Source organism: Amblyomma mixtum, chromosome 5 (genome assembly GCF_055824585.1).
Source record: "Amblyomma mixtum isolate Tamu chromosome 5, ASM5582458v1, whole genome shotgun sequence".
Classification (NCBI taxonomy): domain Eukaryota; kingdom Metazoa; phylum Arthropoda; class Arachnida; order Ixodida; family Ixodidae; genus Amblyomma; species Amblyomma mixtum.
Window position 1 is genome coordinate 4,319,127 of NC_143016.1, and position 20,088 is coordinate 4,339,214.

At 45.6% G+C, this 20,088-nt stretch overlaps 1 protein-coding gene across 4 annotated transcripts; it reads left to right on the forward strand.

Moving 5' to 3' along the window:
* Window positions 1-1,350: 1,350 nt before the first annotated feature.
* On the forward strand, window positions 1,351-19,820 carry ebi (transducin beta like ebi). 4 transcript variants are annotated; one of them, XM_089543114.1, is made up of 12 exons: window positions 1,354-1,650; window positions 1,958-2,045; window positions 2,102-2,247; window positions 4,802-4,961; window positions 6,940-7,075; window positions 9,823-9,961; window positions 10,833-10,896; window positions 13,322-13,419; window positions 15,142-15,527; window positions 17,310-17,475; window positions 17,756-17,857; window positions 19,171-19,820. In XM_089543114.1, exons 2-12 carry the CDS (start codon window positions 1,988-1,990, stop codon window positions 19,198-19,200), a joined length of 1,485 nt encoding a protein of 494 aa, XP_089399240.1. In that variant the 5' UTR covers window positions 1,354-1,650; window positions 1,958-1,987; the 3' UTR covers window positions 19,201-19,820. The 4 variants fall into 4 exon arrangements, with proteins under 4 accessions (XP_089399242.1, XP_089399240.1, XP_089399239.1 ...); XM_089543113.1 differs by having other exon boundaries at window positions 1,961-2,045; XM_089543115.1 differs by lacking the exon at window positions 1,958-2,045 and having other exon boundaries at window positions 1,355-1,650.
* Window positions 19,821-20,088: the final 268 nt, after the last annotated feature.

Sequence of the window (20,088 nt, forward strand, 5' to 3'; positions counted from 1 at the left end):
GTAAAGAAAGTGACACCTCCAGCGAAAAGATTTCACTAGGCCAACGAGCTTAGATAGAGTGTTGCTTCCAGTTCTTGAGGCAAATGGCGATACAACTCCTGCAGCGGCTTCCAAATGCGCTGCAGTGCGGAGGCTGCATGCCATCAATCCTGATGACAAAGAAAGCGCGATGAGCATTGAAGGTATACTGAAGATGCCGCTGCATATATTATAGATGTTCTTCCATTGACCTAGAGTCAGAAATCGAGCAAATGCAAACAATAAGCGTGAACTTGATCACCCATCATGTTTGAATTTATGGCACGCAGTGGCCGGATCGTACAAAGACGCAGCGAATGGCCTTTTCCACTCCAGGTACAATAAGCCACAAAATTTTGTCACTTAGAGTTTCTAACTCTGAAGCTGAGTGCGATTTCTTCTTTGATAAATTGGTAAAAAATGGGCACAACAAATGCAGCTCCACAGGCTTACCTTGATTACACCAATCAAATTCGATCTAAAGCTTCAAGGCTAAAACAGCTTCAGTGTCCTACTTGGTTGTTTGCTACATCGTGACAAAATTACTCTCGCAAGATCACAATATCTACACACTCATCATTTAATAATTCATCTATTTGCAACATACCTGTGCCTTAAAAACCAAGATAAAGGGAAAAAACTTTTTGCTCTTTATTCTGTTTCTTGCGTTGATTTAAAATGTTAACAGTTACTGTTTTTTGAGAACAATCATATTTCTAACATCGCTTCGATTCTATTTGGCTACAAATTTGGCGCTAAGATTGAATGGCACGGCTACTTTTGGCTACTTTCAGCTCACATTTTGGCTCCTTTTAAAATATTCCCAACGGCAACCCTGGCTGCGACGCGCTTTGAGCGCCGCATGAGCAACAGTGCAGTGGTGCTATAGTAGTGCGGCGGGTCGAACGTAGAATGAATGCTCTCAGGCAGTACCTCGGAGGACCAGCGAGCGCTGATTATCCACATCATAGAGAATGTCCACATTGTCACGGGTGTAATCATGGAGGTAAAACGGCCAGCCAGCATCTCTTTGAAGTGGGATAGAGCAACGGATAGAGTGCTTGTAGAGTGCCCCAACCCAGCTTCTGCCAGCTTCCTAGAAACGGGACAATGGCGAGCGCCACCTCGCCAGGTAAATTAATGTGGCTGTTTTATTTATTTAGTAATTCTAAGCTTTCACTCTTGTTCTAGTTTTTTTTTGTCGTTTTAAGGTATATATTTTTATTTTGAAGCTATATAGTTTTGATTTTTGTAACGGCTTCAGCGCCGTGCGGCGGCCAGCCTGCGCAACCAACGGAGAGGCGATGGGAAAGATATCCATGAAGATATCAAATAAACTTGCACTTGTGGAGCGGACAAAAATATAAACGGCATAAGAGACGTTGCGCGCAGCTTGCGACAGGGGTCGCCATTTGGCGCTTTGCCGCCGCTATTTCGTTTTGCGGTCGGCGATGGATGATAGTTGGGCTTGCACTACGTTAAAGCGAAGAATTTCTGCTGAGTTGCACACGTAGGCTCGCACGGACACTTTGTTACAAAACGACGACAGCAACCGCATCCTACCCGGTGGCGCGGTCCCCGTCGCGGCACCGATCATCCTTCGCCTGCCCGGCTTGACCAGAAGTTTGACGGGTGAGTAGGCCTAGCAGGTGCAGGGATTTTCTGCCTGGGCGTTTGTATGAGCTCGCCGTTCGCAATGTCCGCGCGGAAGAGAGAGACGACGCTTCGTGCTTCGCGTGTTCGTGCAGCTCGTGCGGCGCCAGCGGCGCGTGCAGCGGCGGCGCCTGATTGTTTTGGCCTAGTTGCCCGGCGTGGCTGGCTGTCCTGCTTGTTTTGTGGTGCGATGATGGTGCCCCGCGAGAGCTGGCTTACGGTGACGGGCTTTTAGCGCGCTTGTCGGCGATGCTCGAGTCTTAACGCCGGTTTCGTTTTCTTTCAGCAGACGCCCAATGAGTGTTCGAGACGCAAGATGAGTTTTAGCAGCGATGAAGTCAATTTTCTCGTCTACCGTTATTTACAGGAGTCTGGTGAGTGTGCTGTCGGGTGAGTTCCCTGTGGCGTGACTGAGAGTCCTTTCTCGCAGGTTTCTTTCACTCTGCCTACACGTTTGGCATCGAGAGCCACATCAGCCAGTCTAACATTAATGGGGCTCTGGTGCCACCGGCTGCGCTGCTTTCCATCATCCAGAAGGGACTTCAGTACACGGAGGCCGAAATCAGCATCGGAGAGGTGATTTTTACTACACAGTCAAGTTTTTCGCTCTACTGACGCGAGTTTTCTTGTGAGGAGCTCAGAAATATATGTAGTCTCCAGCAAGCACTTAATGACAGCACCAATGTCAGCAGTACTGTGCATAGTTTTTCTGTTAGCCAGGCATTTTCTGTGGCAGTTTAATGGTGTTATAAAGTAGGCATCGAATTCTCAACAGCAGCTCAGTTAAACTGAAATTGACCTTGTTTAATAGGTCGACAACAACTGTCGACTGCCTCATGAATCGTTTACGCCAGTGACATTTTCTGTGGCGATGTGCTCAAACCAGCAAGAAAGTTCACTGCTTAGTAATGACCTTATATGAATGCATGTGAACATGATGCGGAGAAACTTCATCCAAGCGATGAAGCCAAACATTTTGCAACTGGATTGTGTTCTCTGTGCAGTATTTGTCGTGTATGCAAAGTACAAAACCTGCAAAGGCACTTGAGTATTTAACAATAAGAGTGATACGATGCACATTTTTATTAATTAACCACACAGGTTGAGCTGGCTCTTGCAGGAAAATGCTCCGTGTAAATATTTGACTGCCTTTATAGTAAAGGCGGTGTAAAAAGTGAGCTGTCTTACAGTAGATTGGCCTGTGTTAGGGAGCAACCACTTTTGTGGTTGCTCTACAATGATGGCGCACTATGCATGCTGAACAATTTACAGAATGTTTTCTTTGCTGCTTCACACAACCACCAGCTGCACCGACACCATAATGTGCTATTATACATATGAAGAGTCATGTGCATATATGCCGACACGCATTAATTCGCAACTTTGAGTCTGTTTCAGAGGATACAAAGCCTGGCAAATTGTGGTATATCAATGAATTGTAACAGTATATGACTGCCCCGTACAATCCTGAAGCACTCGGTGCTGAAAATAAAAATTGGCTGCAATTTCGGTACTGGTAGCACACACCACTTCTGCCGAGTTCCTTGGTAGGGCATGTTTCGCTGGTTGATCATGATTTGGTTCCTCTGGTTGCTTTTCAGCTTTCAGACTAATCGATGTGATCAGTGTTTCTGTAGCTAGCCCTGCATTTAAGTAAGTTGAACTGCATAAGGGACTACATTCAGCTTCACGAGAGTTGCATGCATGAGACGTCTACCAAAATCATCTTCGGCACTTTCTGTGTACCTTTGAAGAGTCTGGTTTTCACTGCTTTCTGGCATGTTTTTTAATCCGAAAGCATTACATGTCCCATTAGCACAAAAGCCAGCGTCCAGCGTCTATGGCACGAAATTTGGAGGATATCGAGCATCTTTTGACGTGGCACCAATTTCATTTCGGTGCTACTTCATTGTGGCCAATACGTCTGTGCATGACCACCATGCATTGCTTAGACATGTGGATCAAGATTTTCGCCTGTTAGTGCCCAACCCTTGGCAGTGCCTACATCATCAATCTATGTCAACACGCACAGAATACTGTTCACAGAGACTGCAGGTGGCGACACAGTGCAATCAAGCTATAAATAAGCCTCGTGCTGGCTTTGCGGTCACTGGACACTACAGCTTCGGAAACATGCAGAACACTAATCTGTTCATCTACCTTGTGCAGTTCTACACATAATGCCTATGCATTCTCACACGTAAGCAGTCTTAAGTGAGTCTGTGGACTGGCCACAGAAGGCACTGGCAGCCTGATTGGCTATGCACATGGCCACTGTAAGAAATTTCTGCTCTACAAGGTGGGCCACTGCCAGTACCAGTTGCATTCTTAAAGAAAATAAGGTGTGTCATCTTTGTGTCAGACCTAGGCATGAATCATAGCCCTGTCACACGAGCAAAGCCGTTATACCTAGTGGTACAGGCTGGGACATTTTAGTTTTGTATTTTTGCCTCTCCCAACACATCTTTTGTCACACGGGCAGCTTGAATGTCCATTGAGTCAGTGGTCATCGAACGTAGTGGAGATTGGCCAGTGCCACGCAGTGGTTTCCAGCCACCCTTTGAATTTGGGGATCGACTCTGTGGAGGTTTGTGAATGACCATTGAAATCTTAAGGGCCCTTGAGACCAGCCTCGCATGCACTAAACGTTAAAAATAAAAAATTAAGTATAGAAACTAAGTAAACGAAATCCTTTTTATGTCATTGCAAAATTTTAAACTACATTAATCAGTTCATAAGCCTCCAATTGCTGTCTGAGGATTTCACAGAACAGTGAAGTATTTTAGTAGCTTTTTCTGAACTTGCCTTAAAAACACCTCAATGTTTCACTTGTTTTTATTACTGCTTCACTTCGTGGTGTTGTTGTTGCTACCCCTTGCTCCACCCGTCTGATCGCATGCTCACTTACCAATGATCATTGAAATTGTCCGTGTGGTAGTGGTGCATGATGGCCATCGAAATTTTCAGTGGTCATTCACCCAGTGGGCATTGAGATTGCTTGTGTGATATCTGTATGAACTGCGTGCAGCAAGGTGTCACCAGTGGAATAGACGCCTAAACACGCTGCCAAGCGAACGTGTTGCCAGGCTCAAAATGACTCTGGAGGGGTTGCTGCTCTTCCTTTTTGCAGGACGGCTCGGAACGAATGATCGAGTCCCTGTCGTTGATAGATGCTGTCATGCCTGATGTGGTTGCATCACGGCAGCAGCAGGCCCACAACAACAAGAATGCAGTGGTCAAAGCAGAGCCTAGCAACACCAATGGCGAGGATACAACGCACAATTTTGGCGGTGAGAGTGTATTTCTTGTTTAATCAGGAGGGGGCGCCTCTTGATGCACATAATTGAGGTGGTTGGTTGGAGTGCACGGACTCGCTGTAAAACAGCGCAGAAAACGAGGGACCGGAGAAAGAGAGAAAGAAAGACACGGGACAACTGCTGACTCGCAACTAAAGGCTTTATTTGCTAAAACCTTCGTATCTAAAGGAACACTCAAGGGCATGAAAAGTGATGACGCAGATAAAACACAACAAAAACCAAACAGAAATGCGTGCAATCTTCAAACATTCTCAAGGAAAGCAATCTCCCTATCACTTGCAACAGCCGATGTTTTGGTGATGCACGTCTGCTGGTCCTTTGCGATATGGAAAGCCTCAACCATTTCCCGCGCTGTCTGATCCTCGCAGGTGTTAAGTACAGCCTTTGTCAAAAGTAAGCAGGCTGCATGGTTTGTTTCTAGCTCGTACAGTGGAGCCCTTACAGCTTCCTGAAGCTGAAATGGACGCCAAAGGTAAGGACTAGGGGTCTTGTTACTGTCCAACATCTTTTGATGGTGAGGAAAGCCACAAGGGCTCCACTATACAAGCTAGAAGCAAACCATGCAGCCTGGTTACTTTTGACAAAGACGGTACATGTGCCTAATTAAACAGTGCTGTGCACTTTTTATTTTTCTGTTCTAAACGATAGGGAGATTGCTTTCCTCGAGATTGTTTGAAGATCGCCCGCGTCTCTGTTTGTTTTTTATTGTTGTTTTATCGGTATCATCACATTTCATGCCCTTGAGTGTTCCTTTGTGTATGAAGGCTTTAGCAAATAGAGCCTTTAGTTGCAAGTCAGCGGTTGTCCTGTGTCTCTCTTTCTCTCATCCCTCGTCTTTTGCGCTGTTTTACAATGAACCTCTACCAACTAGCACAACTCAGCATTTTGTTAGTGCGTGGATTGTTGAGTGGGTTGGTGTTACATTTTCTTCAGACCACGTTCGAGTGCACACAAAGAAGCACACACAAACGAGTACTACGAGAGACTTGGACAGCACAAGAGCTGTTGTTTTTTTCAAGTAATAATTTTTTGACACTGATGCAGGTACACAGCAGAATCCCGGAAGATCAGAGTCTCGCGAGGTTATCATCCAAAACAACGAAATCAACATGCAGAAGCATGGGAAACGCATTTGCATAGACGCGTTTCCGAAATTCTGCACGTTGTACACAATGCAGTCTGTCCAGTGAATTTTAACAAATTCCTATAATCCCGAAATTCTATCAAACGGTAATGTATCTTAAGATTCTACTGTATATACATCTTCGTTCATGATGACGTCCACGATGTGCTTGTGTTGTCTACATCTCTCCTTGTCCTTGTTTGTGTGTGCTTGTATGGGATCAGAAGAAAGTGATGGGTCGGACTGGAAGTATGCTTGTGCTTTTGTGAGCTTTGATGCAGGTACCAGCACAGTGGAGGAAGAAAAACATTGTGTACTGGGGTGGTCAAAATTATACCCTACTTCATGGCCACTGCATCTGCTTTGGCTGGTCACATTCTTCGTATATTGCACTTCAGCAGGAATGCTTGCTGAACTGTTTTCAGTGCACCAGATGCCTGTGATCGAGGCATCCAATTTGTCGCACGCTTCAAAACAGTTTGGCCTGAACAGTTTGAGATTACATTACAACTGTAATAATATTTCCTTTAAAATTCTCCTGAGTTTTCAAACCCCTCTCTCGTTACATTCATGTATATAAGATAATATAGTTATTTTTCCATCATACTGTCATTCCTATACCGATCTCCATAACAGCAGCATCAAACAAGGGAATGTGGCTGCTGATACACAGTTCTGCAAAAAAAAATGCTTAAACCTGCGATTTTTTACAGAACCGTGGGAAACTAGGGGTCTTAGATGGGACGGTTGAAGAGCAAGCAGAGGGCTAGCCAAGAGAAATTTTTGTTGGTGCTGAAGCAAGAGGTGGTGCTTATTTTCTCTTCTCAGGAACAAATCATAATGAGACAATGGAAGTGGATGGCAATGTGGAGATTCCGAGCAGCCGGGCAACGATACTACGGGGTCACGAGTCGGAAGTGTTCATCTGTGCCTGGAATCCGACCTCTGATCTCTTGGCATCTGGGTGCGTACTTGTGCATGAACTGTCCGGGGGTGACCCCTCATTTCCACAAAGCAGGCAACGTAGGCTACATTTTAACACGTTGGACTTGTGCCAGTTTGGCCTAGTTCAGGTACTGAAGTAAGCTTCTGAACATGCGATCTCAGTGTACATTGTAGGGCTGGGCACGTGTTGTCACATCGTGCGTGCAATTTGCAAGTGCATCTTTCAATTTAGCTGAAGTGAACTGAAGGACCTGAATGTTGCTGTCTTTGCTGTTCCTGTCTCACTGCCATGTCACGGATGCTGTGGCTGGCACTGGCTGACTAGGGCCTGAATGCTCTAAGGCTGTTGTCAGGTAAAAACAGTGTGTCTCTTAAATTGACCAGGTGCTACCAGCCAGCACCTTCACCTCTGGTGTGGGCAGCCAGGTTTTCACTGTTCCTGCAGTGGGCTCCAACCACATAAATGTGATGCCATGTGTAAGACACTGTACAGCAAGTGGTACTTGCCTGTGATCACATTATAGTTTGAAAAGGCCTAGGCTCTCAAGCACATGGACTCTTTTCTAAAGGGTTACCACACATTGAAGCACAGGCAGCTGATCGGGTTAATGCTGCACTCTGGCTAAGTGTACGAGAGTTTGGAGATTTGTAGAACAGGTCTTCCTTCGTTGAAGCTTCCTGGCATACACAGCTGATCACATGGTATGCAGACATGCCCCACACTCAGATTGCAGTTCATATTCCTGTCGTTCTACTTTTGTGTGCTATCAATGGAAGACCATTAGCATCTGCGCTAAATACCATTTGCCTTCTTGAGAGGCAGTAAACGTGTGCGCCTGCAACAGGCTAAACAGGGGACTATACCACACCATCATGCTGTAGATGACATCAGCATGCGATGTGATAGTAACCGCTAGTAACACTTGCAAGATGGAGTAAAAAATCAGAGGCCCAGTGCTAGCTTGCTTAAGGGGGGACCCTGGTCTTAAAAAGAAAATTTTATTAATCAAGATATAGTAATGAAATTTTCAGGTCACATGTATTTTTGTGTGCTGATTTTAGATATGTCATTTAATTTCGTGTAAAACAATTCCTTGAGCACTTGTGCAATTTTTATGAAAGTATTTTGGGAAAAGTTTTGAAGAAAATTTGCTGCAGGAAACTCACTGAAATGCATGCCATTGGGTTCTCTTGACAACAAGGAATGCAATAAGGGTAAAATTATCATCCTGGCTAGCATAGAACTTGAGTTACAGGGTAATGAAGCTGGCACTTCAGAAACAGGAATACACACTTTTCTTCTCATTTCTGAAGCGCCAGCTTCATTACCCTATAACTCAAGTTCTATGCTAGCCAGGATGATAATTTTACCCTTATTGCATTCCTTGTTGTCAAGAGAACCCAATGGCATGCATTTCAGCGAGTTTCCTGCAGCAAATTTTCTGCAAAACTTTTTCCAAAATACTTGCATAAAAATTGCAGAAGTGCTAAAGGAATTGTTTTACATAAAATGAAATGACATATCTAGAATCAGCACACAAAAATGCATGTGGCCTGAAAATTTTATAACTGTGACTTCATTAATAAAAATTTTTTTAAGACCAGGGTCCCCCCTTAAGGTCTCTACTTTGGCCTTGCCAACACGCAAAGCGGCTGTCGAGGGCAAGCAACTGCCAAACTGTCAAACAACATCTACCGTATTTAGGCCAGCCGCAATTCTAAGTTGACACCTGAAAGTTGAAGGCCGAATAAAAAAAAACTTACCTCAAATGGTAAACCGGTTGCAAAAACAATTTAGAACGATAGCAGGGACAGCACACAAACTACAATTATTTCCACGAACCTGCTCCCACTCACTCGTCCTCACTGACCTCCTTATCACTGCCCTTGTTGTAGAGTGCACTGTCTTCTGGGCCATCAAGTGCATTGGTAATGCTGCACTTTGGGAACAAGCACATAATCAAGCTTTCCGCACACCTCTGCGATTTCGCGAACTCTGATAGTGCTAATTCCACTTCGGGATGGCGGCTTTTCTTTGGGCCCGTGAAGGGCCTCCTCATTGTGGTGCAAGCAAAAAGTTCATCACGCTTTCCCCTCCAACGGTGAACATTCTTTTCATCCACGCTGAAGTCCTGACCGGCCTGCAGGTTTGAAGATTGCTTTGCAGCGCACAGAACTTTTCGCTTGAAGGCTGCACTATAATGACACCATCTGCTTGGTGCCATGATTTCGGTGCAAAACCACATGTGAAAAACATACACCGCCGCGAAACGTGCCTACGTCACCACAAGAAGAGAAAACAAGGTCAAAGTGGCAGCCAGTGCTTGTGTGTGCTTTTGTTGGCATCAGCTACGAATAGTAACAGCTGCAATGCCATTTTCTGTTGGTGTTTTCTGAGGGTGCCGCCTGCGTGCTTACTTTTTTTTTTTTCGTTTTTATGCATTGTTCTTCTACTTTATGAGCATGACAAAATCCTTGAATCTAAGCTGACCAAAGAGTTTCATATCTAATGTTAAAAAAAAAAAAACAACTATCAAATATGTATGAATGTGAAGTCGAGAATGACCAATTCCACATATATGGGCAATTAACCCATTAACACTATTGCGGAGCTTAAGTGTCCCCTGCAATTTTTTTGTTTGCTTTAGAACATGCGCCAATGTCAACGAGGTTACCATCTATCATATTGGGCATGGCTGATGCTTGTGCGTTATTTTGCCTTCTGAATGGCTCTCTCGAAGCTTACTCCCGGGCTCTTGTACACAGGTCCGGTGACTCGACAGCCCGCATCTGGAACATGAATGATAACAGTCCTAGCCCCAACCAGCTTGTGTTGCGGCACTGCATACAGAAGGGTGGCACTGAGGTGCCCAGCAACAAGGATGTCACCTCACTGGACTGGAACGTGAGCCCATGTGTTATGACCTCTCTTATGGTATGGGCAGCATGCTGAAGGTTTTGCATTGTGTGACCTCAGCGCATCCATGGCCTGTTGGTTTTGCTGTTCTGCTTCAAGATGATGGAAATGATTGTGGTGCACTGCGCGGTGGCCACAGTTAAAGGGGTTTGTTGCAGTGCGAAATTGCGCAGTCTCTGGCAGCGAGGCTGAATGTCTCGGCAAGGCCCTCTCTTCGGGAGATGTTTACATTTGCCTTAGTGCCCTCGTGTGGCTCATTGGCAGAAGTGAATGCGCTCTTTTTGGCCAATTTTTGTGCATAATGGGTTGATGTCCATCAATATTGTGAAGGCTGGTTTTAGCCTATGGCAGTTATTTGTGCCAATTATGTGCTATGGGCTGTCATGATTGGGGCTGTGGCCCTGATTCCCTGGTGGCCAAGAGGGGACAGACACATATCTTGTATCTGTACAACAGCACGCGCTAGCAGGGACAATTGGGTAGCTCTACACTCATGCGCATATTGGCTGGCCAATGAGGATACTATCTCCTTGGCAGAGGCAGCCTTGGGAGGAGGAGGTCTTTCAAGGGAAGGAAGGAAAGTGTGTGGCCTCTTCCCACAGTCTTACTACGAAACTGGATGTGTATCTGTGTCTACAAGCCCCACATTGCTAGCTGACTTGTGTTGCAGATTTTTCGGTTGTAGCCTACTTGTATTGCTGTGTGAACGGGTGTCTGGGGTGAATGCATTCAGTTTTGGTGCACACCTGTCGCAGCCTTTGCTGCGTGCAGGCATTCCTTTGAGTGCTATTTTGTGTGTGTGTGTGTGTGTGTGTGTGTGTGTGTGCGATTTGTTCTAACCTTTCTTGTTTCCTTGCAGTCTGACGGCACTTTGCTGGCTACGGGCTCATATGATGGGTTCGCCAGAATATGGACGACGGACGGTGAGTTTTTTTCATGCAGTGCATATTTCGCTTACACTTAGGGCCATTTCGGATCAAAGATGGAGGTGCCCGTAAATGTCTTCGGCTGCAGTGCACTGCCTCCGTGCCAGTGCACAGGAAGTGACGTCAAATATGACGTTGCACATCCCTTTGTACCTTGACCAAACGTGCGAAACACTTGCAGAATGCCATCACTCTTTCTACCCTCTGCTCACTGTGGCCTCCAAGTCTCTAAAATCTGAGGTACTACCTATCCTTAACCCTTTGAGGGTCGAATTATTTTGAAGAAAACTTTCCCAGGTGGTCAAATTACTTTATTGCGGATCTTGAATCTACAAAATGTATATAATCGAGAATAAATAGTAAAAAAAAATTAGGAACAGTACTTTGGTGACAGCATCACTCACAACTGGAAAATGTTCAATAGAATAGAATAGCAACGGTGATAAGCAAGCTAAGAGCAGCACCAATAGATGGAAATCAACTTTCGCCGCCTCTGCAAAACAGTGCCCACAAAGAGAAAACACGTTTCGCGCGACTCCGTTGCGATCCCGCGGCGGAATCGAAACCGCGTAGGCGCGTTGCCACAGAGGGCGAGAGTACCTTCGCGAGCAACGGTGATAAGCAAGCTAAGAGCAGCGCCAATAAAGATAGAAATCAACTTCGGCAGCCCCTGCAAGATAGTGCTGACAAAAAGAAAACTCAAATTTCGCGCGACTCCGTTGCGATCACGCGGGGAAACCAAAACTACAAAAGGGGTGTTGCCGGTGCCGCCGCGCTAAAGCTAGACATAAGTTCTGCTTATCTCCGTAAGAAGGCAGCACAAAATTCAAACACTTCTTGTAAGTCCTAAGAGGTGGCAGCACCCCCCAGTGAGCACGCATTGCTCTTTTGGCGCAAAATTTCAAATGGAAGATCGAAACCGTACCCGTACGGCAAAGACCTTGCGGGACAGAAAACCGCCGCCGTACATATACGGCAAAAACCTTCAAAGGGTTAAGAATGGGCGATACCGAAGACAGCAGTTAGCTCTTCAGTAACAGCGCGTAGGGCCATGTCTGAATTGGACGCTCATAGCAACAATGGGATACTCAAAATTCACAAGCATGCTCGCTAAATGCTGCGGTTATGATATATGCGGTGCATGTTTTTCAGACACCTCATTAAGGCGTGTTATGCTTGCTGTTTTCAATGTATACGCTGTAAAGCTTCGGCTAGTGTAACTGCCGAAAATATCTGTAGACTATTCTCAATCTGATCTTGGCTTCCACTTCATCGCTTTATTGATATCCTTTAACATGTGCATACTTTGACAAAAACTATGATTGTGTAAAGTGCTCACATGCCAGATCAACAGCATATGCTGTCCGCTGCATGAGCTAAGGTAGGACTAGCAAGACAAAAAATGTTGACAAAGCTTTAATTTTCTCAGAAGGGCACAGCACATGGCTTGTCGGCCAGTGGCTGCATGATTGCAACGCAAATAAATGCGTTTGAAATGCTATCATATTCAACATTTCTTTAAAATCTGCCCACTTGAGATGATGCTTCTGTTTCTCCTCATCGAAGCTTTTTGTCTGCCACTGTGGAGTTAAATGCTCTGTGTGAACAGCGTCGTCTGTCGGCTTCGTCTGTTAATGCGCGCTGCATGGTGGGATTGCATCGCGTGCCACCATCAGTTGCCACGATGGCGAGGCGGCAGGTGTTGTCCCAGTCGGGCTTGTCCCAGTCGGGCTTGTCGCAGCCAAACGTGGGGCACTGCAGGAGTGCACAGAAAACTCACGGGTGCCATCAACCGAAGACACCAAAACAGGATGACACAATAAGGCCAGTGGTATTGCCTGTGCTGGGCCGATCTGAACATTTGCGTGAAAAAAGCTAGGACAAGGTATGACAAAGATGCACAGCACAAAGTGCAAACAAACGGCTGTTTACTTAGGAAATCTTTTTTCTGCACATGGAAGAAAACGAACAGTGCTGAAACACATCTCGTATCTGGCGTCATGACTGCTTCTGTTTTACTGTTAAAAGGTGAACAAGGCATAGTGAAAGTTGCCATGCTGATTAGGTCTGAAGTGTGTTTTTTTTCTAACCTAGCGTTTTGTATGTGCATGCATGAGTGCCTGGTTTTAATCACGGTACACATGTTTCCCCTGTGTATAAAAGGCAGATGTGCTTACTGAACGGAGACTAGTAATTCGCACTTTTTATGTCTGTGTTGTTCTTTGTTCATTATCTTTTATAATGTGTAAGCTACATAACAGCAGTTATTTCCAACCATCTGAACCCGGTTCTTGTTCTTCTACCATGGAAGGATTGCTGTTGCCGTAGTGCGTTTGGTTGTTGGTAACTGTTGTGTGGTTATGGTTCCTGGCATGGCATGGAGTGATTTTCTTAACCTGAAGCAACTGGCTGGTGTTTTCAGGTCACCTGGCCAGCACGTTAGGGCAGCACAAAGGGCCCATCTTTGCACTGAAGTGGAACCGCAAAGGCAACTACATTCTCAGTGCTGGAGTTGACAAGGTTGGTGTTAACTGTGGCCAAAATTTTTGTAGTGTAACCTTATTGCATGAGATGTAACACAAAACTGCGATATTTCGTCTTCGTGCATACTCCGTTCTTTTGCATTGACTCAGCTTCATTCACTGCAGAATCAATTACAACTACAGACGCAGTGGACTAAATTAAGAGGTCAGTAAGGAGATTTGGGCTACAGCACACTTTTCAGCAATGGCTTGTGTTTGATTCGAGATATTATTTCGTGTATCTTGGGCTCATATTGTAACAGCAGCGATTGCATATTGTTATAATAGCATATGGGTGGATAGGGGTAAATACCCATCACACAGGCATCTCAGGGATGTTTGAACCAAAAGGCTATCATTTCAGTGGCCAGTCGTGTGCTACTACTCTGGCAGATAAGAAGTTTGGGGGATACGACGGCCGTAGCTGGCAAAGGACAGTGTTAATTGGAGAGTCCTTTGCATTGCAGTGGGCATATTCAGGCTGATGATGATGATGGTGATGCTGGTAGCTCCAATGGCAATCATGTCAGTAGTCTATCTAGTCAGCGGAGCGGCGTAGAATCTTGAGATTTTGAAGGTCTTCGAGCAGTGGCAACATGCACGCTTTGATAAGAGAGCTCACCGCAGCGCACTCACTGAAAAGTTGTTGGACCTCAAAATATGCTACTTACTTTACAGAGAAAAAAAAGGCATGCCTGGTCACAAAACACCGCAGTAAGCATTACCATTGTTGCCAGCGAAACAAAAACTTCACTTCCTCAGAAGCGCATGAGTGCTACTACAGCTTGTCTGAAACAGCGAAATTCATTTCAAGAGTGATCAATATTGCTTCAATGAATGAACATTTAGTTTTTAGCCTTCTCAAATTAAAGTTGTGAGTTGATAGCTTGCATGCCTGATAATTATTGGCGGTGCCACACCACCTTGGTGTGAGATGATAGAATTTCTCAGTGGCAGTCGAGTTTGCCATGTAGCAGCGGTGCGACTTTTCAAGTTAAGTTGTGATTGAGAATCTCGAAAGCCTCAGAGCCGTTGGTTGATATCTTCTGTTAAAGGCGCGATTGTGCTTAGAAGCTAGCTGTTTACCCCATTTACTTATGTCCATGCCTGTACACTGTGTAAAGTCTTGGATAAATCAAACACTCTGGATGTTAACAGAGAGCCATGACCACTGGCACTGCTGTAGCGAAGAGGCCACAGCAATTTTGAGATTTTGGCAGCAGCTACAAGCCAAGCTGCAGGAGCCTTATTTCATTATTTAATTGCATTACTGTACGACCGCTCATTGGTACATTTTCCCTCTCCTATTTCCTATCGTCCTGCATGCCTGCATCACAGCAGTGTAGCTCTGTGTTTCTGCTGTCAGCCATTGTGTTTACAGGCACCAGTGCTTGTTCACTGCCAGCCAATGCCGGTAGGCAACAGGCATTGCCATTTATGGCACCTTTTTTGCCATTTCAACAGAGCCGTTAGAGAGGAGCAGTTGGAACGGTTGTTCAGCTGGTGTCTTCTCCTTGCACTATTGCCTATGGGCACTGAGCAGTGAAAGCATTCTAGTTGTGCCAGCCTGAACTGATTTTTGCCTGTCTCCAGGCTCACAGTTGCAAAGAATGTTTGGGAAAACATATCAGCCCAGTTTTACGGGCTCCTGAATTGCTGAACTAGCATGCAGGGAAACATGAAAGGACCTGTGAGACTAGCATTGTGTGCCTTTGTGCAGACGACGATAATCTGGGACGCAAGCACTGGCCAGTGCACGCAGCAGTTTGCGTTCCACACAGCGCCCGCGCTGGATGTGGACTGGCAGAGCAACACGAGCTTCGCCTCGTGCTCCACGGACCAGTGCATCCACGTGTGCAAGCTGGGTGCTGACAAGCCGGTCAAGACCTTCACGGGTCACACCAACGAGGTGAACGCCATCAAGTGGGACCCCCAGGGGGCCCTGCTGGCCTCCTGCTCAGACGACATGACCCTCAAGATCTGGAGCATGAAGCAGGACACGTGCGTGCACGACCTGCAGGCGCACAGCAAGGAGATCTACACCATCAAGTGGAGTCCCACTGGGCCGGGCACCAACAACCCCAACATGAGTCTCATTCTGGCCAGGTGGGTGGAATTTGACGCAGATTGCCGAGTAAAGGTAAGCACTGGCGACTTTTGCAGCCTAGAAGGGGGCCCTTCAGTTGGTTCATTCACATACCACAGTGGCTTAGCAGCCCTGGCTTTTGGCTGCTGATCCCCGAGTAGCGGGATTGAATCCCAACTTGCAGCAGCCGCGATTTTTATGGAGGCGAAGTGCAGAAACGTGCTGTTATGTGCTATGCGTGTGCTACGTGATGTCGGTGCTCATTAAAGAGCCCCGGAGGTCTGATTTACCCCGAAGCCCTCCACTAAGGTATCCTTACATAGGTCACATTGGGGATGACTGCCGTCAGTCTTGACAAAATTGCACTCATTTTTAAAGTGAGTTACGTGACTGAGTCACGCTTCTTTGCCTGTGGTGGCCACTTTGTATGTGTGTCTTGTTGCTGGAGGACATAAAGGAATAAATGAGAAAGTAGGAAGGAATCGCTGGCTCGTGTTTTAGAGGGATGCAGCCAGTTGCAACTTTTTGTTATTTATGCTTGAAGTGCAACAATATTTGGCACAAGTATGTAACTGTTTACGCAAATTTTAGGACTGCTTTTTATTTGAAGCTAGCTGTTAAAATTGCTGGGACAATTGACAGCCTCGTGAAGTCATCCCCAAGGTGTTCATAAAGCCCTCTTCTGGGCAATAAAGCGATTAGTTGCTTTTTTTACATGCCCAGTTACTCCAGCATGCAGATTTACGTGAGAATGTTTCTTACAAAAATAACTTCATTGCACATATGCGTAGAAAAATTGAAAGCTGTATTGCACTTCTCAGTGTCTCAGAATTAATTCGCAAAAACAGAATCCAAAGGGATTACAAAGGAACATTGGGGAGCGTGCTTTGGTTAGTTGGCGCCCGTTTCCTGTCTGCGTGGAGTAACAATGCCGTCATAATGCATGGCTGTGGGCTGTCCTGGCAAGGCAACAGTTGCATGCAAGCTTCCGCTGCAGGTATGCAGTGCGTGGTTCTGATTGCTGGTGCCCATTCTGGATGAGTGAAATTTGCAAGAGAAGTGCAATTTTCTCTTACCTTTTTATACTGAACTTCCTCAGTGTGGAAGAACTTTAGTGTGGATGCTTTGGCTTCAATGCGAACACAGTGAACATCACAGTGCCCCTTTAAGGCCTTAGTAGGATATTCTTGCATTACTTATTGCTTCTCAATTGTGGTAGTGTTGTGAAAAGCAAACGCGTTGCCTGTTGTGAGGCTGAACATGAACCTAGTTATTAGATGAGGATTAGTTGTACCCCAGGCACTTTTGGGGTGGTATTTATGTGTTTATTTTAGAAACACAGTCATTGCTTGGAGCATTACAATGGGGTATATAAAAATTACTGTGCAAACAAGGATTGTGCACAGTAAGAGAAATGGTGACAGACATTGCAGTGCAAGCAACGCAGTAAAAGGGAGAGTGCTAAGGTTTGAATGGCTTGCAACAGAATGTCAGTTGCATGTGTGTTGGTGCAGAGATAATTATTGACATCACATAAAGGAAATGGGTGATATGAGTAGGTGCACAAGTACTGACACCAGGCAGTGGAAGCAGCAAGGGACTATTGCTGCCTGCCAGCTTGGGAGTGCATAGTATTTGTATATGTGGCTTTACAGTTGCATTTGTTTGTCATCTACATTCAATACACGTCAGTACGGTGCTTTCAGGCTGAAAGCTAGCACTTGCATGAAGCGTGCACGCATTGATGCCAGAAGAGAGAGTACAGAGAAATGTGCCGAGTTGTGTGTTGCGCCTGTATGCAGTGCCTCATTTGACTCAACGGTGCGCCTCTGGGAGGTGGATCGGGGTGTGTGCCTCTACACCCTGACAAAGCACACGGAGCCTGTGTACAGCGTGGCCTTCAGTCCAGATGGCAAGTTCCTGGCCAGTGGGTCCTTCGACAAATGTGTCCACATCTGGTCAACACAGGTGGGCTTTTGTGCAGTGCCAGCACTCGTCTTCTGTTTCTCTTTGCTAGGTAAGTTAGAATAAAGGCCAGAGAAATTTCTGGTTCCTTGGTTCCGAATACAATGCGAGGTGCATTCTGAAGCACTATTTGATGTCTCCTACGGAATTTTGGAGATTCTTTGTTCTCATTATGCGGAATTTAAATATTTTGGCCACAGGAAGTTGAGGGCCTTAGGTATATGGATAGCGTGCATGGCCGCTTACTTTTCACCACCATAAATCCACCATAAATTATGTGCAGAGTGGCAACCTGATCCACAGCTACAAGGGCACGGGCGGTATCTTCGAGGTCTGCTGGAACCAGCGAGGTGACAAAGTTGGTGCCAGTGCATCAGATGGCTCGGTAAGCTCGCATGCTCGTCGCAGTGAAGTGGGATGACCAGTGAAATGCTGTAATGCTCCCGGGGGTAATTCAAGATTTTCAGAATGATGGGATGCAGACCTTCTACCATGGCCTACAGATCCTGCGACACTGCCTCGAAATCATCTAGTGTATGTTTATGGAGCAGGCTGGCCCAGCACGAGTGCTGCGCCATACAGCTTTGCCTTCTCATCATCGTCTTCCATGTAGCACAAATCCGTGCTTTTTCACTGATTCGAATGTCGTAAACGTTCTCTGTAATTTCTTTCTGAAAGATCAGAAGGTTACACAATATGGATTTTGTGAGGTGCAGCCAACGCACTTCATACAGGTGCCTGTACTCATTGTTTTCTTAAAAAAAAACAAAAACAATAAAGCAGTGTGTTAGACAACAGGAGACGAAAGTATTTAGTCGAATCCTGCTACAACGAAATTCACAGGACCTGTGAAAAATTTTGCTGAAGCGGAAACTTTGTTGTCATGAAATGGGACCAGAACACTGCCAGATTCTACTTCGTCGGCGTTGATCTTTCATTGTTTTGAAATCTGCGCCTTGGTGCGATTTTATGGTGCTCTGGAAGTGTTTCATATTGAAGTTGCCATTACTGAGTGCACAGCTTTGCCTCTGGTCCTCCAGCTCTTGACAGATACTCATATTGGTTTATGCAAGTGACACTGGCTTTGCAAAGCAGTGACAGCCGCTGAGTGACTCTCTTTTCAAATTATGAATGAATGCATGTAAAATAAAATGTACATTCAGCATCAGATGAAATTCAAATAATACATTGTAAATGGAAACAGCAAAGTGCAAAGATTTTAGCTGAAGGAGAATGAATACTGATGTAAGACATGTTCACTTGTATGGTGCGAAGACTACTGTTTGAAGTTTCAGTCAACACGTCATGTGTTATTTTCTGCAGGACCTGATATCTTTGTATTCTTGTGGTCACATTTCAGTTTATCCTGTTCACGTTTCATTTGACGCTGATGGTGCTCGGTGAAATGTTGTGCTTGGAGATTGTTATTGACAGCCAAACATGATTTCATTTCTATTGCAGCAGGTGCTTGAAAATGCTTTGGAACAGAGGTTATGCTTTGTCGTTCTGCTTTTTTTTTTTTCTGTTAAAAACTGTGCCCCTCATGCCAGGGCCCTTCACTGGGCTTGCAGTATGATTAAATAAACAAACTACAGTCCAGAGTATATTTGTGGTGAACTTGAATGCATTAGTTTTGATGTGGGTGGCAGAGCTGATCTGGAGAGGTGGTGTTAAAGAGAGAATGTGATGTTTTTCCAGGTGTTTGTGCTCGACCTACGGAAGTTATAACAGCCTCACTGGAGTGGCTGGCAAGAGTGAGGGAATCAAAGCTGGCTCACAGGAACCCGGTTCTGCGGGCCTCGTGCGGTCTTCATTGCTGCTGCGCATCTCCCTGCTGTCTTCTGCTGCAAGACCACCAAGGGGCCTGCATTAACAGTTCAGTGCTGATGAGCATGCCGCGGTGGCCGCAGAGGTGTGCTGATTCGTGCCTTGGCGCGAGTGCACTTCACACATGCTGCCTGAGGAGTGGGCTCGTGGGTTGCGCGCTAAAGTTATTTGTTCATGTTGAAATGGGAACCTCAGGCGGGTGCCGTCTCATGTGTTGTAAATAGCGTTAGGGTTTCTAATGGGAGGAGGGTTGGTCAGCATATTCTTTTTAACCTCATGTAGATATATTCATGTGTACATGGCTCCTCCAAAGCATTGTCGTTTAACGACTGAAAACTTGTCGGCATGTACAGCATATGGCGCCGTCAGACTGGTGTGCAACAAATGCCCTGCGTTACGGATATGCAGGAGGGCGAGATTTCTTTTTGTGATTGATGCTGAGTAATGAGACTGGACATGTTGGAAAGGTTGCAGTTGTGACTCTTAAAGTGACCTGAGGCAAATAAATGATATTACCTTGGTTCCTTCTCTGGTGTGAATGGTTTGAGCTTGTTAATCTGGAGGTGTACGTAAAATACCTTTGTGCATTAGGGCTTTGAGGTGTTGTTGGGAAATGGGCTGTAGTACAAGTCTTCGGTGCACTCCACGATGCGGTGATTTTCTTGTTTAGGAGTAGCGCAGACGATTTCTACAGTCTGTGCCTGCCAGCTGGATTTTTCATATTTCCTTTTGCCATTTTTGTTTTCACCTCTCAACGTTAAAATGGGGATGCTATGCCATTGACAAAAA